At 43.8% G+C, this 17,385-nt stretch overlaps 1 protein-coding gene across 6 annotated transcripts; it reads left to right on the top strand.

The window, feature by feature from the left end:
- Positions 1-9,789: 9,789 nt before the first annotated feature.
- Positions 9,790-13,322, top strand: LOC103638073 (uncharacterized). 6 transcript variants are annotated; one of them, XR_004855301.1, is made up of 5 exons: positions 9,790-10,374; positions 10,503-11,664; positions 12,216-12,473; positions 12,568-12,631; positions 12,933-13,322. XR_004855301.1 is itself a non-coding variant. In XM_008661064.3 (5 exons), coding segments are annotated over exons 1-5 (831 nt in total). In that variant the 5' UTR covers positions 9,836-10,179; the 3' UTR covers positions 12,935-13,322. The 6 variants fall into 6 exon arrangements, 2 of the variants coding, with proteins under 2 accessions (XP_008659286.1, XP_008659291.1); XR_004855302.1 differs by lacking the exon at positions 12,933-13,322 and adding an exon at positions 12,784-12,896; XR_004855304.1 differs by having other exon boundaries at positions 9,836-10,374; positions 10,503-10,923; positions 12,306-12,473.
- Positions 13,323-17,385: the final 4,063 nt, after the last annotated feature.

The following is a 17,385-nucleotide window of genomic DNA, read 5'->3' as shown; positions in this document are numbered from 1 at the left end:
ACTCCCCTTTGGATGGCGAGATCACCTTATATCTACCCGACCAGGGTTGTACCCGTTCTTGTGCCTTCGTTATGATAGAATCCCTAGTGGAAAAGATCCCAGTGGTCTGTGACTACCCAGATGTTTTCCCAGATGAATTGCCAGGGATGCCACCTGACCGAGACATCGAGTTCGCAATCGAATTGCAACCCGGGACTGCTCCTATCTCCAAGAGACCCTATAGGATGCCTCCCGCGGAGTTGGCAGAACTGAAAAAGCAATTGCAAGAATTGTTGGACAAGGGGTTTATTCGCCCAAGTACTTCGCCTTGGGGATGTCCCGCCTTGTTCGTGAAGAAAAAGGATGAGAGTTTGAGAATGTGTGTTGACTACCGCCCTCTCAATGCAGTGACCATCAAGAACAAATACCCACTGCCCCGTATTGATGTTCTGTTTGATCAGTTAGTGGGAGCCAAAGTGTTCTCCAAGATAGATCTTCGCTCAGGTTACCACTAGATCAAGATCCGAACCAGTGATATTCCCAAGACGGCCTTCTCGACCAGATATGGGCTTTATGAGTTTTTGGTGATTTCTTTTGGGCTGACCAATGCCCCGGCTTATTTTATGTACCTAATGAACTCAGTATTCATGCCAGAGTTGGACAAATTCGTGGTCGTTTTCATTGATGATATTCTGGTTTATTCCAAGAATGAAACCGAGCACACCAAACATTTGCATACTGTACTTCAGAGACTGCGTGACCATCAGTTGTATGCGAAATTGTCTAAATGTGAATTCTGGCTGAAGGAGATTAAATTCTTGGGTCACACAATTTCTCAGGATGGGATATCAGTTGATCCTGAGAAGGTACAGGAGGTGATAAATTGGAAACCCCCGACTACAGTGAGGCAAATTCGGGGTTTTCTAGGATTGGCAGGGTATTATCGACGATTTATTCCGGATTTCTCCAGAATTGCCAAACCAATGACTGAATTGTTGAAGAAGGGAGTCAAGTATGATTGGAGCCAAAAGTGCGAGGATGCCTTTCATACTTTGAGGCAGCATTTGACAACAGCCCCAGTGCTGGCTCAACCTGACAACACCAAGCCATTTGAAGTTTATTGTGATGCTTCTGGTACGGGATTGGGATGTGTCTTGATGCAAGATAACATAGTCATTGCTTATGCTTCCCGAGCACTCAGACCCCATGAGCAGAACTACCCTACACATGATCTGGAATTGGCAGCTGTGGTTCATGCTCTTAAGATATGGAGACACTACTTGATGGGAGCTCACTGTAACATCTACACTGATCACAAGAGTCTCAAATACATCTTCACTCAAGCAGATCTGAACATGAGGCAGAGGAGATGGTTGGAGTTAATCAAGGACTATGATTTGGAAGTGCATTACCATCCTGGCAAAGCCAATGTTGTAGCAGATGCCTTGAGCAGAAAGGCCCAGTGCAATTGTATGAACATGGATGCAAGAGTTACCACCCTGTGTGATGAGTTGTGCAAGTTGAACCTGGAAGTCGTTTCTTCAGGTGCCTTAAGTTATATCTCGGTAGAGCCCACATTGCAAGAGCAAATAGTCAGGGCACAAATTGAGGATAAGGGAGTTCAGGTTATCAAAGACATGATCAAGCAGAAGGCAGAGAAATACAAGTGCTTCCGTCAGGACAGCAAGGGAATTCTATGGTTTGGAGATCGATTGGTTGTTCCCAAGGACCCTGAGCTCAGAAAGAAGATATTGGATGAAGCTCACCTTTCAAAATTCTCCATGCACCCTGGTAGCAACAAAATGTATCATGATCTCAGATCTTTATATTGGTGGACCAGAATGAAAAGGGAAATTGCAAAGTACATATCCGAGTGTGACACCTGCTAGAGAATCAAAGCTAGTCATTTGAAGGCAGCAGGCCCCTTGCAACCCCTTCCCATACCATCTTGGAAATGGGAGGACATTTGCATGGACTTTATCGTAGGATTGCCCAATACCTCCAGACACCATGATTCCATTTGGGTTATTGTGGACAGATTGACCAAGACTGCTCATTTCTTGCTAGTGCACACCACCCACAGGACAGAGAAGTATGCAGAGATCTACATTGACCAGATAGTTCGTCTGCATGGAATACCAAAGACTATAGTCTCAGACAGAGGAGCACCATTTGTGGCACGATTTTGGGAACAATTGCAGAAATCACTTGGGACCCATGTCATACGAAGCTCAGCATACCATCCCCAAACCGATGGCCAGACAGAAATGGTAAACCAGATTTTGGAAGATATGCTAATGGCATGTGTACTGTACTACGGAAAAGATTGGGACAAGTGTCTTTCCTTGGCTGAGTTTTCCTATAATAACAGCTATCAGTCCAGTCTAAAGATGGCACCTTTTGAAGCTTTATATGGGAGAAGATGCAGAACCCCGCTGAATTGGTCTCAAGTAGGAGAGAGGGAAATTTTTGGGCCAGATTTGGTACTTGAAGTAGAGGCAAAGGTCAGAATCATCAAGAAGAACTTAGAAGCTGCTCAGGCCAGGCAAAAGAGCTATCATGACAAGAGGCGGAAGCCTCTGTAGTTCGAGGTGGGAGATCATGTTTATCTTAAGGTATCACCCACCAAGGGTGTCCAGAGATTCGGAATTAAGGGCAAGTTAGCTCCTCGCTACATTGGACCCTACAAGATCAAGGAAGCTTGTGGACCCGTAGCCTATCAATTGGAATTGCCACCTCACATGTCAGCAGTTCACAATGTGTTCCATGTATCTCAGCTGTGGAAATGTGTTCGCCTACCCACTGAAGTGCTACCAGAACCAGACATTGAGATAGAACCAGACTTGTCCTATCAAGAGTACCCCGTCAAGGTCTTGGATCAGAAGGAGAGATCCACACGGGCCAGATCAATCAGAATGTATAGTTCAGTGGAGTCACCATTCAGCAGAAGAAGCTACATGGGAGACCGAGGATTTTCTACGCCCCCGCTTCCCCGACTTTCTGCCCAAAGGAGCCGGTACGTAACCCCAAAACCCCACCCCACCTGCCCTTTGAATACAATTATAAGAAAAACTTAGATATAAAGGATAGTCTAAGTTGTGGATTTAGCTTAAAAAGGGCTTCCTTCTGAAGTTGCAAAGAGAATGACATTCGAAGAGCAGTTAACAAGAGAAACTTGAATATAAGAAAGAGTAGCACACCAGCGTGCCTTGTAGCACCCTCTAGAGGACTCTGCCTGAAATCTCGGAACGAGATTCCTTTAAGGGGGGAGGGCTGTAACACCTCAGGTGTTACCATGGCTAGAGCACACCTTGGTGCTAAGGACTGTGATCACATGTGGTAATAACTTAAGGAGAACATAAGAACCTTGGAGACCATGTGTTAACCAAGATTTGCTAATGACCTAAGAGCATCACTCAAACCTTTGTGCACTTACTACCTTGGGCAAGAGGGGGGAAAACCCTAGACCTCTCTTGAACCCTATCTTCCAAAACCATGGTTGAGAGGGGGGAAAGAATAAGCAAATGTGCAACCATGAATTAATCTTTAACCAAACCTTGAGTAACTTTATAACCGGCAATTGTGGGAAGGAAATGTTGCAAAAAGACCCCTGGAGAAACCCCAAATCCATTCCCTAAGTAGAGAGAGAGCTAGAGCTCTCTAATTTTCTCTAAGTCAAAAACTACACCTACACTAAAGATCAACCGTGTTCACCTCGAAGCTGGCACCAAAACCACCTAAGTTCTATACCAAAAATGTGGCATACCACCTAGGGCACCCACTGGAAAAAGATGAGCCCGAGACCTTGACGTTTGACATGCCTTGGCATGGTTTTTGTCGCGAGGTGGGCAGAGTGACATACCTGATTTGGCGACCGAAGATCTCCCTACCTAGTATATCTGCCATGGCAACTCACAGATGAGAGACAGCCCTAGGTGCCAGGAAAAGACTCGCGCCGGATTTTTGCCAAGATTCGCACGTTTGCGACTTGGGTGAGCTGTGGAACACGGGCAGAAGAAAAGCTCCACGTGTTCGACGCGCTCTGTGTGCGCCAGGGCACGCCCGCGCGCGCCCCGCGTCGCGCCAACGGCCAGCCGATGCCATGGCCCGCGCCCGCGCCTATAAAGCCCACTCAGGCGTCGACCACACTCTTCCGCGCACGCTCAAACCTCACCGGAGCTCAGCTCACCGTCGTTTGCCCGTGCACGGCGTGTCCGCGGCCACCCGAGCCCCTGCCGCCGTAGACCGGCCAGCCCAGCCTTTCCCAACCCCGTCCGACCCTCGGAGACGAGCGAGCACACCTCAGTGAAGCTCCCCGAGCGAGGAATCGAAGCCTGCTTCGCCAGAGAGGCCAGTCCACGGTCGCCGGAGTTGACAACCCCGCCGGAGTGCGTGGACCGGGTAATCCACTGAACCAATTTCCGATTCCTTGTGCACACAGTCTCTACGTCACCCCGTGGAGCTCACCGTGCCCTTGGATTGAACCAGATCGCCGTGATTTGGCCGGCACACCCGCCGCCGACGAGGACACCCGCCTGCGCTCGTGGACCGAGCGTTTCCGGCCATCCCCGCCCTCGAGCCGTACATTGCTGTGACCGCCAGAGCCTCTCCGAGCCAACCCCGCCCCTCGCCGGACCTATCTCGCCGCCGGTAAGCCGCGCCACCCTTTTCTTTCTTGCGGGCACTGTTTAAACCTAGGGAAGGACCGCGGGGGAGAAGGAAAGAAGTCTGGGGGGTTTTGTGAAATGTCAGTGACTCAAATGAATAGTAGCGCGGGGGTATAACTGAGAGAGTTAGTTTGGAAATAACCCAGGGTCCTCGGTGTAAACTGCTTTTCCAGAAAACCTTTATTAAATCTGATTTTAAATTTGAACAGAAACTTTAATAATTCATAACTTCTGTTTAGTTCATCCAAATTTAGTCAAACCAATTTTGTCAGACTCTAAATGATGTAAACTACTTAGGAAAAATATAAAACCCCTATGTACTACAGAAAACTTTAGGGTTCTGATTTAATTGTTGTTTTGACCAAAAGCTAAATAATAGGGATAAAAATAGTTGCACTATTTGACTAGGGTTAGAAAAATTTGGAGAAGATTATATCCACCCACTGACCTGTTTAAAAATGCTAAACCTCTCTGTCCAACCCATTAAGTTAGCTTTTGACATTTAATTTACAATATGCTTAAGGTTAAGAAAAATAGAAAAGGTGATTTAAATAATAAACCAGAGGGCACCTTTATTTTTGTTAGAGTACTTATTCAATGTAGTTTTCTAGAAAAATCTATTATGCCCTGGTTTAGTATGAAATAAGTAGGATCCCTTTTATTTCAAGAAAACAAGAAAACTTAGAAAAACCCTACAAAAATAACCCCAAGGTGAAAGCACCCCAACCCTTGGGATAATTAATGTTTGGTTATTAAAAACTTAGGAAAAATATGAAATCTGCTGTTTGACATTTTTCAAATGATAATGTAGTAGAAAGTGCCTTTTTGGGCATTTAACTTTAGAAAATCATAGCTAAATGACCACCCCTTAGCTTTCTGTGATTTTTGGCACAGAAGCCTATTATTACTGTTAGATGCCAACAAAAATAGCCCTTAGGGCAGAACTCACCTCTAATTAAGAGATGTAGTGCAAAGTGGCCCATTTTACACAACTTTTGTTATTTTTGTCTAAAGCATAGTATTTTTATTTTAAACCTCAAATTCCTAGAACAGGCTATAATGTCCAATGGCAACCCACTGTAATTTTTACAGAATTTTTGGAAAATATTAAACCACTGTCGTAGTTCAAACCTACACTAGAAACCATAAATAGAGAATAAAGAAAGGGAAATATGAATAATAGAAAATTAGTGTCATCCTAAAACCCTTTATAACTTGTCCACTGAAATATATAAAGGCAATACCAATTACCTATGCCTATCCCTAGCAAAACCTAGACCTAGAAGTGATAAGCATGAACCATTAAAAGCCACATATGACCCGGAAACCCTAAGTTACTCATTAACTTAGTTTTTCTTCTCTTAGCATAATGTTATTAAATCCTGCATAATCATGACATACATGTTCATTGCATTTCAATAGACTGTAACCTTGCTGACGGAGAGTACGTCCTCGTGCCGGATCAAGGAGCTGCTCAGGAGGTAGCCCCAGAGCCAGCACCAGAGCCTGCACCAGAGGACCTGCCTGCCACTGCTTTGGAAGGCAAGCCCCGGTTTTATGCATAACCTGTTATTTATGCTATTTTACTATACTTAATGATTGTAGGTTTGATTGTGCACTTAAGTGTAGGAGTTGTTCGAAACCCTAGTTGCATGATCTCAGGAATCCCATTGAGATGAATACTAGCATGCTAAGTCGAGTAGCTGCTTTATTAATTAGGATCTCGGTAGAAGTCGAGTGATTTTTCTAGCACTCGCGCGAGGTCAGGAATTGGCTGTATCCACTTTCTTATCATATTAATGTTGGTTTGTGGGCAACAATCCATGGGGATTGGTTGTCTACAGGATAAACTTGGAATAAGGATTAAGGTGTGGTACCGTGTGTCAAGCGTTTGAACGTACTAAACACATACCGAGAAATATGGTAAATCGGTAAGCCTAGTACCTGAGTGAACCTGCCCACAGACTTTGCCCCTTACGCGACCTGAGACGTGGTCTCCCATTCCGGTTATGGTGGGTACAAGTGCGGTCACTGCACGACGGCAGTCGGGGTCAGTGAGGCATTGTACGCCAAGGCGGTGAGCCCTGATCTGTTGCCAGGGAATCGATGGGGACGGTTGATGTGTGTGGGGACGGAGTGCCTCGCCATGTCGTGTGTTTAGGTTTACCTTGCAAGGATAAAAATTCGATTCGAATCGTCTGCTTCTCGCAGCTAATGAGACTGCTTGATCCATGCTGCTACATTGAGTAACAAGTGGAATTGTGATGAGATGATACAAAATGTTGATTGCTAAAAATGTTTGCTACCATGTATGAGTAGATAGTACATCTTTAGCCTTAAGAGAGTCACACTTAATTTGACAAAGTTAAAAACTTGATTTAGAAACTCGGCTAGTGCTTTTGGCAACCAAACCCCACAGCCAAACAACTGCATGTCTAGAGGTAGAGGAGTAGACTCCTCACACCGGGTAAGTCTAGCTGAGTATTAGTATACTCAGCCTTGCTTGTGGCATAATTTTACAGGTTCTCTGGAGGACATGGTTGCTGGAGTGACTTGGTCGTCCATCTTGCCACCAGGTTGGACTGTCGAGTGGGACCCCGCCTCGGCTGAGGAGGAGCATGAGGAGTGATGGGACAGGCTTCCCCATCTCTCTGTTTATTTACCATTAGTTTTATTCCGCTGCACTTCGAACAATGATGACTACTTTTGCAAAACTCCGATGATGATGTAATAATTTAATACTCTTTAATGCATGGTTTTATGCTTTATTGTATTTGCTCTGTGACTCACCATCGAGTGAGATTGTGGTACTTGATCCTGTCAGTGGCCTTGTCGGACTAGATCCGAGGAATTGACGGGTTATTCCCATTTAAGTGTGGTCTAGCCTCTGAGGTGGGACTTAGGCACTTAAGTTGGAATAATTCGGGCAGTTCCGCCACATGAAGACAAAGTTGAAGGTGCTCGGAATGAAGTGAAGAGACTTCTTAGTGTCGGTGTCATCAGAGAGGTGAAATACCCAGAATGGCTAGCCAACACTGTTATGGTGAAGAAGGCCAATGGTAAATGGAGAATGTGCATTTACTTCACAGATCTCAACAAGGCCTGTCCAAAGAACGAGTTCCCATTACCAAGAATAGACTCTCTTGTAGATGCAACAACTTCTTCAGGGCTCATGAGTCTATTGGACTGTTATTCTGGTTACCATCAAATTTGGATGAAGAAGGAAGATGAGCCAAAGACCAGCTTCATAACTCCTAGTGGCACCTATTGCTACCTGCGGATGCCTGAGGGGCTCAAGAATGCAGGAGGAAGCTTCAGCAGAATGACAACCAAGGTCCTTCATTTTCAAATAGGCAGGAATGTGCTGACATATGTCGATGATATCATAGTAAAGAGAACGAAGCAAGAGAATCACATTGCTGACTTACAAGAAACATTTGCCAACTTCAGACAAGCTGGTTTGAAATTAAATCCAGAAAAGTGTGTTTTTGGAGTGAAGAAGGGCAAGTTCCTTGGCTGCCTGGTATCAACGAAGGGAATCGAAGCCAATCCAAATAAGATCGAAGCTATCCTTCGGATGGAGCCGCCAAGTACAAAGAAGGGGGCCCAACGACTGGCAGGAAGACTAGCATCATTAAACAGATTCATATCCAGATCAGCAGAAAGGAATCTGCCATTCTTTGAAATACTGAAGTTAGCCAAAGTTTTTCAATGGGGTCCGACTCAGCAAAAAGCTTTCGAAGAGTTGAAGCAATACTTGATCGATCTAACAACACTAACTCCACCTTCGCCAGGGGCTCCATTGCTCTTATATGTGGCAGCTTCGCACTCTACAGTTAGTGCGGCAGTTGTACACGAGAAGCTAGATGGCCAAATCAAAAAGCTGGCTCCAATGTACTTCATCTCCAAAGTTTTAAGTTTATCAAAGAAAAATTATACAGAATTGGAGAAGGTGTTGTATGCTGTGTTAATGGCCTCCAGGAAGCTTCGGCATTATTTTCAAGCGTATCACATAACTGTTCCTTCATCACAGCCTCTAAAGGACATAATGAGGAACAGAGAAGCTACAGGAAGAATTGGAAAATGGGCTGCGGAGCTTAACGAATTCAGTATTGACTATGTACATAGATCTTCAATTCAGTCCCAGGCGTTAGCAGACTTCATTGTTGATTGGACGACAGGGGCTCAGGAAGAAGAAACAAATAAAGACGCCGAAGCTTGGACAGTGTTCTGCGATGGTTCTTGGGGAACCTTCGGCGCAGGAGCGGCTGCTGTCCTAGTTGCGCCTTCTAAAGTCAAAACATGTTATGCAGCAAGGCTTGACTTCAGTTGTACAAATAATATTGCTGAATACGAAGCACTTCTGTTGGGGCTTCGGAAGTTAAAGGCAATGGGAATAAGAAGGGCCATCCTTTAAACTGACTCTCAAGTCATTTCTGGCCATGTAGACAAAAGTAGCAAGGCAAGAGACCCGAAGCTTGAAAAATATCTGGATACAGTTCGAAGGCTGGAGGCTTCTTTCAAAGGTTTTTCTGTCAAGAATATTCCAAGAGGAGAAAATGAGCATGCAGATTTGTTAACCAAATCAGCGGCACAGGGGCTCCCTCTACCTTCGGAAGTATTTTTTGAGACAATAAAAGCACCTTCTGTTGAACTTATGGAGAGAGCAGTGCTTACAATTTCCCCTGTACATAGTGAAGATTGGAGGACTGAAATTATATCTTTCCTCCAAGGCAATTGTCTTTCGGATGACGAAGCTTATAATAAGAGAATGGAAGCAAGGACAAGACCGTATGCGATAATAGAAGGGGAATTATACAAGGATGGAGTCTGTTCTCCACTCCTCAAGTGTTTATCCAGAACCGAACGTATATAATTAATGAAGGAGATACATGCAGGTAGGGCTGGACAAAAAACTCGTGGCTCGGTAACTCGCTCGACTCGACTCATTAGTGACTCGACTCGACTCGGCTCGTTTAAAATGAGTCACGAGCTGAGCTAACAATTTAACTCGGTTCTTAACGAGCCAAACTCGAGCTGACTCGTGAGTTACTCGCGAGTCAAACGAGTTTTACATCACTGCTAATCTGCAATGGCCCAGCCCAGTCCCACCCATAGTCAGCCGAGCAGCCCAGCACACGGCCCACACAAGAGACGCAAACGCAATGACGCTTGACGGCTTGAGGCTTGAGTGCTTGACGCTGCAGAGCAGCCGAAGTGCCGAACAGACAGAGACAAGAGACGGCGCTTGGCTTCTGCCTTCTCCTTCCCTCACGCTCTCGGTCTCTCCCTCTCTCTCCCCAAAACCTAAACCCTAGAGCCGCCAGCCGCCATTGTCCGTGGAGCAGAGCAGGCTGCAGCACCGCCGCGCCGGTGTGCGGCGTGCCGGCGTGTGCCCTCCGCCGTCTGCCCATCTGTTCTTCGCTGTCTGCTCAATACACGGTGAGCAGTCTGTTCTTCGCTGTCTGTTCGTCTTCCCCGACGGCGCCCTCGCCCTGTATTGCTGTCCGGCCTCCGACGCCCACTTGCCTCCATGGAAGCCCAAGAACCGGATGCACACGAAGGTCATTCACGTCCGCCAATACCACGAATTTCCGGATCAATGATTAAGCGCACGAGCACGAGGAAGAAGCTTATGCCAGCAGCTAAGAAGATTTCAGCGGCTGCTAGCACTGCACCTTCATCATCCACATCTTGTTGTGGTGCTGTCTCTGTATCTATAGAAAAGGTATAAATGTATGATAAATTTCAATATTTCATACATGAATAGCTTTGATTTATGGAGATGTAGATACATAAACAACTTTGATTGTTCTTATGCGGAAACATGAATGGTTTGTACTGTTTTTTTCGCAGCAACTTGATGTTGTGATGGAGGAGGGGCAAGGGGAGGAATTGGAGGTTATGTTGTCGGAATCAGATGACAGTGAATTTGATCTTGATGATGAGTTTCCACCTTCCACTGATGGAGATGAGTTGTCAAAAACTGAAAAGACAAAGAGAGGAGGAAAGAGGTCAAGAGCTGGTATTCAGTTGTCCCCATCCAAGTGCAAGGCGAATAGAGTAAAGAGGGCTGGTTGCTGGAAGTATTTTAAGGTGGTCACTGTTGCTTCTAGAAAGGAACTTGGGGTTATGGAGACAAAAGCCAAGTGCAAGTTCTGTCATAGATCTTATTTGTACCATCAAGGGGGCAGCACTACAACACTAAACCGACACCTAGACAAGTGCACACAGTATTTGAACAAGCTGGCACAAGCTAAGAAAAATCTTGCTCAAGGTAGTCTCTCCTTTACTTCAGATGGTGGACCTGTTGTTGTTAATCCCACTGAATATGATCATGAGCACACTAGAGTGTTAATTGCCAAGATGATAATTGTCCATGAATATGCATTTAGAATGGTAGAGCATAAATGGTTCAATATCTTGATGAAATGGATGAATAACAATTATGAATCTATTGGTAGGAAGACTATTAAAAATGAATGCATGAAGATCTATGAATCTGAGAAAGAACTAATCAAGAAGAGTCTTAGAGAGGCTGAATCAATAAGTTTAACCACTGATTTATGGACATCAAATCAAAACATTCAGTATATGTGTTTAGTGGCACATTATGTTGATGTTGATTGGATCTTGCAATGTCGTGTTTTGAACTTTATTGAATTGGATCCTCCACACACTGGTATTGTCATAGCTCAGGCTGTTTTTGAATGTTTGGTTGAATGGAAAATTGAGGATAAGATCTTGACAATCACTCTTGATAATGCTTCTAGTAATGATTCTGCTATTACAAATCTGAAGTCCAAGTTTCTTGCTAGAAAGAACTCGAGCTTTGACCCTATGTACTTTGTAGAAGTTTGCAACCAATATTCTGTTAAAGTAGGACAAGGGTTGTGCCTTGATGTTAAAACAAGGTGGGGTTCAACATACAAAATGCTAGATTCTTGCCTTGACTATAAGGAGGCCTTTGGTTACTATTCTGAAATAGACAACAACTATGAATGGAAACCTTTAGACTCCCAATGGCTTTTGTATGACAAAGTCAAACCAATATTGGGAACAATGGCAGAAGCAACTACTGCCTTTTCAGCATCAACCTATCCCACTGCCAATGTATTTTACCCCTATATAATTAAAGTCAAGATTGCATTGAAACTGGCACAACAGTCAGGTGATGCATATATGATGAGTATGGCTGATGCAATGTTGAACAAGTTTGATAAATATTGGGAAGTGAGAAACAATGTCATGGTTATTGCTACAATCCTTGACCCTAGGTTCAAAATGAGATACATTAGATGGTGTTTTGGTCAGATTTATGACTCCTTAAGAGCTCAAAAAGAAATAGATGACATTGATAAAGAATTGGAAAGGTTGTACAAGAAGTATGAGGTCATATACCGACACAAGATTAGTGAACATAGCCCAAGTAATGCCCAATCAGCCTCTTCCTCAAAGGATACAAGCAACTCCTTAGCTTCTGTTGTTCCTAGTGGATTCCAAACTTTCTTAGAGTCAAGTGCTACAGAAAGCTCCAAATCTGAGTTGCTCATTTATCTAGATGAATCAAATGTGTCCATAGATGAGAAACACTTTGATCTGCTTAACTATTGGAAGGTGAATAGTCATAGATTTCCTGTGGTATCTTCTATGGCAAAGAGGTTCTTGGCTGTTCCAGCTAGCAGTGTGTCATCAGAATCCACTTTTAGCACTGGGGGTAGGATCCTTGATGATTACAGGAGTTCATTGAAGCCAGCAACAGTTCAGGCTTTGGTGTGTGCTTCTAGTTGGATACGCGGGTCTCGAAGTTCACCTATTCTTTTAACTGTAAGTGTATGGTGGCAATACTTGTAACTTCTAAGTGTTTACTTGACATTTCACTATCTGAATATGTGACACTCACTTTGTACATATTTTGTAGGGAGAAGGTGATGATGGTGACATCGAGTCCGTGGAATTTCCAAAGTGTGTGGTGGCAAGTAATTGTAAGTGTTGCTGACTTGTATTGTATGAGTTATATACTTATATGAATGTGTTGCTGATTTATATGTTGTCCCTGATTTATATGAGTTATATGCTGTCCCTGATTTATAAGTGGTTCTGATTTATGTGTTGCTGATTTTCTAATGACTTGTAGAGGCACATGGTCACATACTCACATGAGTTATATACTTACATGAATGTGTTGCTGATTTATATGTTGTCCCTGATTTATATGAGTTATATGATGTCCCTGATTTATAAGTGTTCTGATTTATGTGTTGCTGATTTTCTAATGACTTGTAGAGGCACATGGTCACATACTCACATGGAGGAGATGGAGGAGAGGGAGAGATAGGACCCGAGAGAGGACATGAGAGGCACATGGTCATTATATTTTGTTGGCTGTAACTGTAAGCCTGTAATTGTTGGTTGCAACTGTTGCTAACCTGGCATATTTTGTTGGCTCCCTACAACTTTGTCCTGAACTCCTGAACCTGAAGTCCTGATCTATAATTGTTGGCTGCATCACTGCGTGTATTTTGGTTCTAGAACTGAAACTCTGAAAGTATGGAATTATGGATTATGGAATGGAACTATTATGAACTATAAGTCTATAATTGGTGGCTGCATGTATTTCAATATACAATTATTTTTTGTTTGTTTAAGTGAATGAGATGGCTGCTATTTTGTAAATAGTTATATCTGATATTATATATGATTGTATGTATGGTTGTTGGCTTTATGGCTTATGGTAACTTTGATAACGAGCTGGCTCACGAGTTAATCGAGTCAGACCGAGTTACCAAACGAGCCGAGCCGAGCAGCTTCTCCAGCTCGTTATCATAATGAGTCGAGTCGAGCTAACTCGTTATCATAACGAGCCAACTCGAGTCGAACCGAGTCGAGTCGAGCCAGCTCGATATCCAGCCCTACATGCAGGTCTGTGTGGATCTCATATTGGGTCTAGGGCCTTGCTAGGAAAAGTGTTTAGACAAGGATTTTATTGGCCGAAGGCAGCTTCGGATGCAGCAGAGTTAGTTCAAAAGTGCGAGAATTGTCAAAAATGTGCAAGAGATCAGAAGCAACCTTCGTCTCTCACGCAGCTGATACAGCCTACTTGGCCATTACAAAGATGGGGCTTGGATTTGTTAGGTCCACTTCCACCGGCACAAGGTAATTTGAAGTATGTTGTGGTGGCAGTAGAATATTTTTCTAAGTGGATTGAAGCAAAGCCTTTGGCTACAATAACTTCGGCCATAGTTCAAAAATTCTTCTGGCAGAATATTGTCTATCGCTTCGGCGTGCCGAAGGCTATAACTATGGACAATGGAACACAGTTTGATGCTGAAACATTCAAAGATTTCTGTGACCAAATTGGCACGAAGATTCATTTTGCATCAGTCAGGCATCCAGAGTCAAACGGGCTGGTAGAAAGAGCAAACAACATTATAATGACAGGAATAATGAAGCTAATCTTCAATCAGCCCAGAGGAAAGTGGCCAGATGAGTTGATTAAAGTGGTGTGGAGCCACAATACAACCATGTCTAGATCAACAGGATTTACACCTTTCAAACTATTATTTGGTGACGAAGCTATAACTCCAGAAGAAGCTAAAGCAGGATCAATAAGAAAAGCAGCTTCGGCAGAAGACGAAGCTGATTATCACGTAGCAAAAGACACTATAGAGGGGACCAGACTTCAGGCTGTGGAGAACATCAATAAATATCAAGCCGAAACAATAAAATGGCGTGACAGAAAAGTTCAATTGAAAAATATCAAGCCAGGGCATTTGGTACTTCGGAGAGTTGCCAACCCAGACACAGTGGGAAAATTACAACTGAAGTGGGAAGGTCCATTTCCGGTTGTATCTTCGTCAAGACCCGGTTCTTACAGATTGAAGGATATGGACGGCAATGACATACCCAGATCTTGGAATGAGGATGAGCTTCAGCGATATTATGTGTAACTTGATGTAATCTTTTTTCATTTTTTCTATGGCACCCTTTTCCTTTCAAAAGGGGGGGAGAAAGGTTTTTAATGGGGCCATAGCTTGTAATTTTTTCTTATTTAGCTCCACGAGAGCCAAATCCCCCAAAAGGATGTAAAATGTAAAATCTGAGCATGCACCATCGAGTGCAAAGAAAAAATAGGAAAAACAGGGAGAAGCTAAAAAGTCGCCCCTAAGGGGATGCAGAGCATGACGAAGCTACAAAAAGTCGTTCCTAAGGGAGCGCAGCGTAAGTTTTCTGCTCAAACGTCGTTCCTAAGGGAATGCAGAGCCAAATACCGCCGAAATATAAGGCGAAGAAGTTCAAAAGTCGTTCCTAAGGGGATGCAGAACTTATACCACCGAAATAGAAGGCAAAGAAGTTCAAAAGATGTTCCTAAGGGGATGCAGAACTTATACCACCGAAATAGAAGGTGAAGAAGCTCAAAAGACGTTCCTAAGGGGATGCAGAGCTTAAGACTCAAAAGACGTTCCTAAGGGGATGCAGAGTCTGGGTGTGGCTTCTTGTGCGTGTGTTTGGATATTCATTTGCGCATTACATTACATCATTCATTGCATTCATACACATTCATATAGACATTTGTAGGATCATCATCATCATAACATAGAGTACAAACAGATGCTTCGGCTTTGATGACAATGCTTCGATGAGCATAAAGAAGCAAAGATACGCTTCGTTGTGTACGAAAAGAAGGGAAGGTGTTTTTCGCCTTCAGCTCAAAAGATACAAGTTTCGTCCACATTAAAGCAATTCACACACGGATGAAAAGGTAAAAATATATTACAAGGTATGGACAAATTTACAGAGTAATGTTTGATTCTCAAATTACAATATCTTTTACAAAGATAATTCAAATGTCTCTAAAGCTTTGTGCAGCAGCTTCATCAATCTTCGTTGAGCTTCGGATTATTGACCTTCGACATCGTCATCCTGTACACAACAAAGCAATATAAGGTAAAAATAATTATAAGAGAAGGTAAGCAAAAGGTACATGTTTTATACCGGCTTAAGATGACTTTGTGCTTCGTCACCAGCTAAGTCCCGCCCACCCTTCGTCCAAATTTGTGTTATAAATCTATTCCCAATACTTCGGGCTAGGCTAGGGATATCAGCTAGGTCCGCTGGTGATAGACTGAAGTTCGGTCTGTTTACAATCTTTCCGTGCGTGCAACCAACCTTCATAAAAGCTACAGCTATGCCACGAGAAGCCACCAGGGCACAGAAGTCGCCATGCCCAGCTATGACTTCGTCAAGCGCCTCAACTTCGCTTTCAATATGCTCAAATGTGCTTGGCAAGTCTTCAGCCGAAGGTTCAAATTTTTCAGAGCTGGCTCCCACTGAGTTGAAGACCTGTCGTAGCCGTTGCACGCAGCGGTTGCCGAAGTTTAAGCAAACATTCCGAATCTCTTTTAGGGATTCTTGCAGATTTGAGTTTTTCTCAACTTCGGCTTCAAGCCTTGCATCAAAACTTTTTTTCTTGTTCGAAGTTTTCTGATCTTCGGAGGAGTTCATCGTTTAATCTGGCAATTTCGGCTTGGGCTTCTGCCAACGAACCCTCCATTGTCTGAAGAAGGAAGTCTTTCTTTTCTAGAGAAGCTTCATGATCTTTGATTTTCTTTTCCAAGCCCTCGATTATAATCTCATTCTTTTTATCCTCCATATCTTGCTGCATCCTTAATGCTTTGCTTAGTAGCATACTCTGTACAAAATAGTCTTCATCAGAATTTTTTGCTTCAACGCAAAGATTAAAAAGATGAGGAAAAAAAGCTTTACCTTAAAGTTGGAATAGAATAAGCTACCGACGATATGCTGTTGCCGGTAGCTGCTAATGTCAGCTTCAAGCTTCGGAAAACCAACACTCTTTGATAGAGTGCTGATAATCTTCGCCCCAGTACGGTCTCAAATGCATCCTAAGGCTTCTTCGTTGATTCCTCCAAAGAGCATGGGTCCTGGTTGGTAGCCACAGGATATAGCATACTCCTGCAGCTCCTCCTTCTCGGCCTTGGATAATTCCTGACCAACTATATTTTGAAAGCTGAAGCCTTTTTCTTCCGAAGTGTCTTCGGCAATTTCTTTCCCTTTTTTAGGCACTGCAGTCAGGACTTCTTCTGTAGCCGTAGCAGTCTCCTCTACGACTATATCCAAGAGCACTTTATCAATAGCAGATAACGTACGCTCCAGATTGGTAGCTTCGGCGACCGCAGCTTCAGCAGAAGTATCTGCTTCGGCAGCTGGTGTCATCTTTGATGCTGAGGCCGGTGGTGGCGTTTCCTCAATAGCTTGCATAACAGTATCAATTCTTCGCTTTTTAGGCCCAACCGCCTTTTTCATTACCGAAGGCTCGTCCTTCTTCTGTAAAAGCTTCGTCAGATGCGGTCCTAGAGGACTTAGCAGCTTGATAGGTAAGGATTCAGTCATTACCTTTAAAATTTCTTCTACTTCTGCAGCAGAAGGCATTGAAGGAGTCTCCTCCTCCATCTCAGCCACCTTCGGCTCCGGAGTTGCAGTTTTCCTCTTCTTCGAAGTCGCTGCCTTCGGCTCGGGACTGGTTTGTCTCGTCTTCAGAATTGTTTCATCCTCTTTCACCATTCTAGCAGCCTGCCTACTCAGAACACTGACAACCCTTTTTCTCTTTGTCCCTTCGGCACCCTTGCCGAGTCGTTCATAATCAGGGTATTCAAAATTTAAAGCGTCCATTACCCGATTCAACCTTCGTTTTGGTCGGGTGCCGAAGGCTGCAGTCATT

This window comes from Zea mays, chromosome 1 (assembly GCF_902167145.1).
Source record: "Zea mays cultivar B73 chromosome 1, Zm-B73-REFERENCE-NAM-5.0, whole genome shotgun sequence".
Lineage (NCBI taxonomy): Eukaryota > Viridiplantae > Streptophyta > Magnoliopsida > Poales > Poaceae > Zea > Zea mays.
This window is presented reverse-complemented; position numbering and strand designations above follow the sequence as displayed.

Excerpts from the sequence above, each read along its gene's own strand:
- LOC103638073 (XM_008661064.3), top strand. The coding sequence starts at position 10,180 with ATGGAAGCCCAAGAACCGGATGCACACGAAGGTCATTCACGTCCGCCA. Across the intron at positions 10,924-12,324 it reads TAAGAAAAATCTTGCTCAAG|CTAGCAGTGTGTCATCAGAA; the intron begins GTAGTCTCTCCT and ends TGGCTGTTCCAG. Across the intron at positions 12,474-12,567 it reads GTTCACCTATTCTTTTAACT|GGAGAAGGTGATGATGGTGA; the intron begins GTAAGTGTATGG and ends CATATTTTGTAG.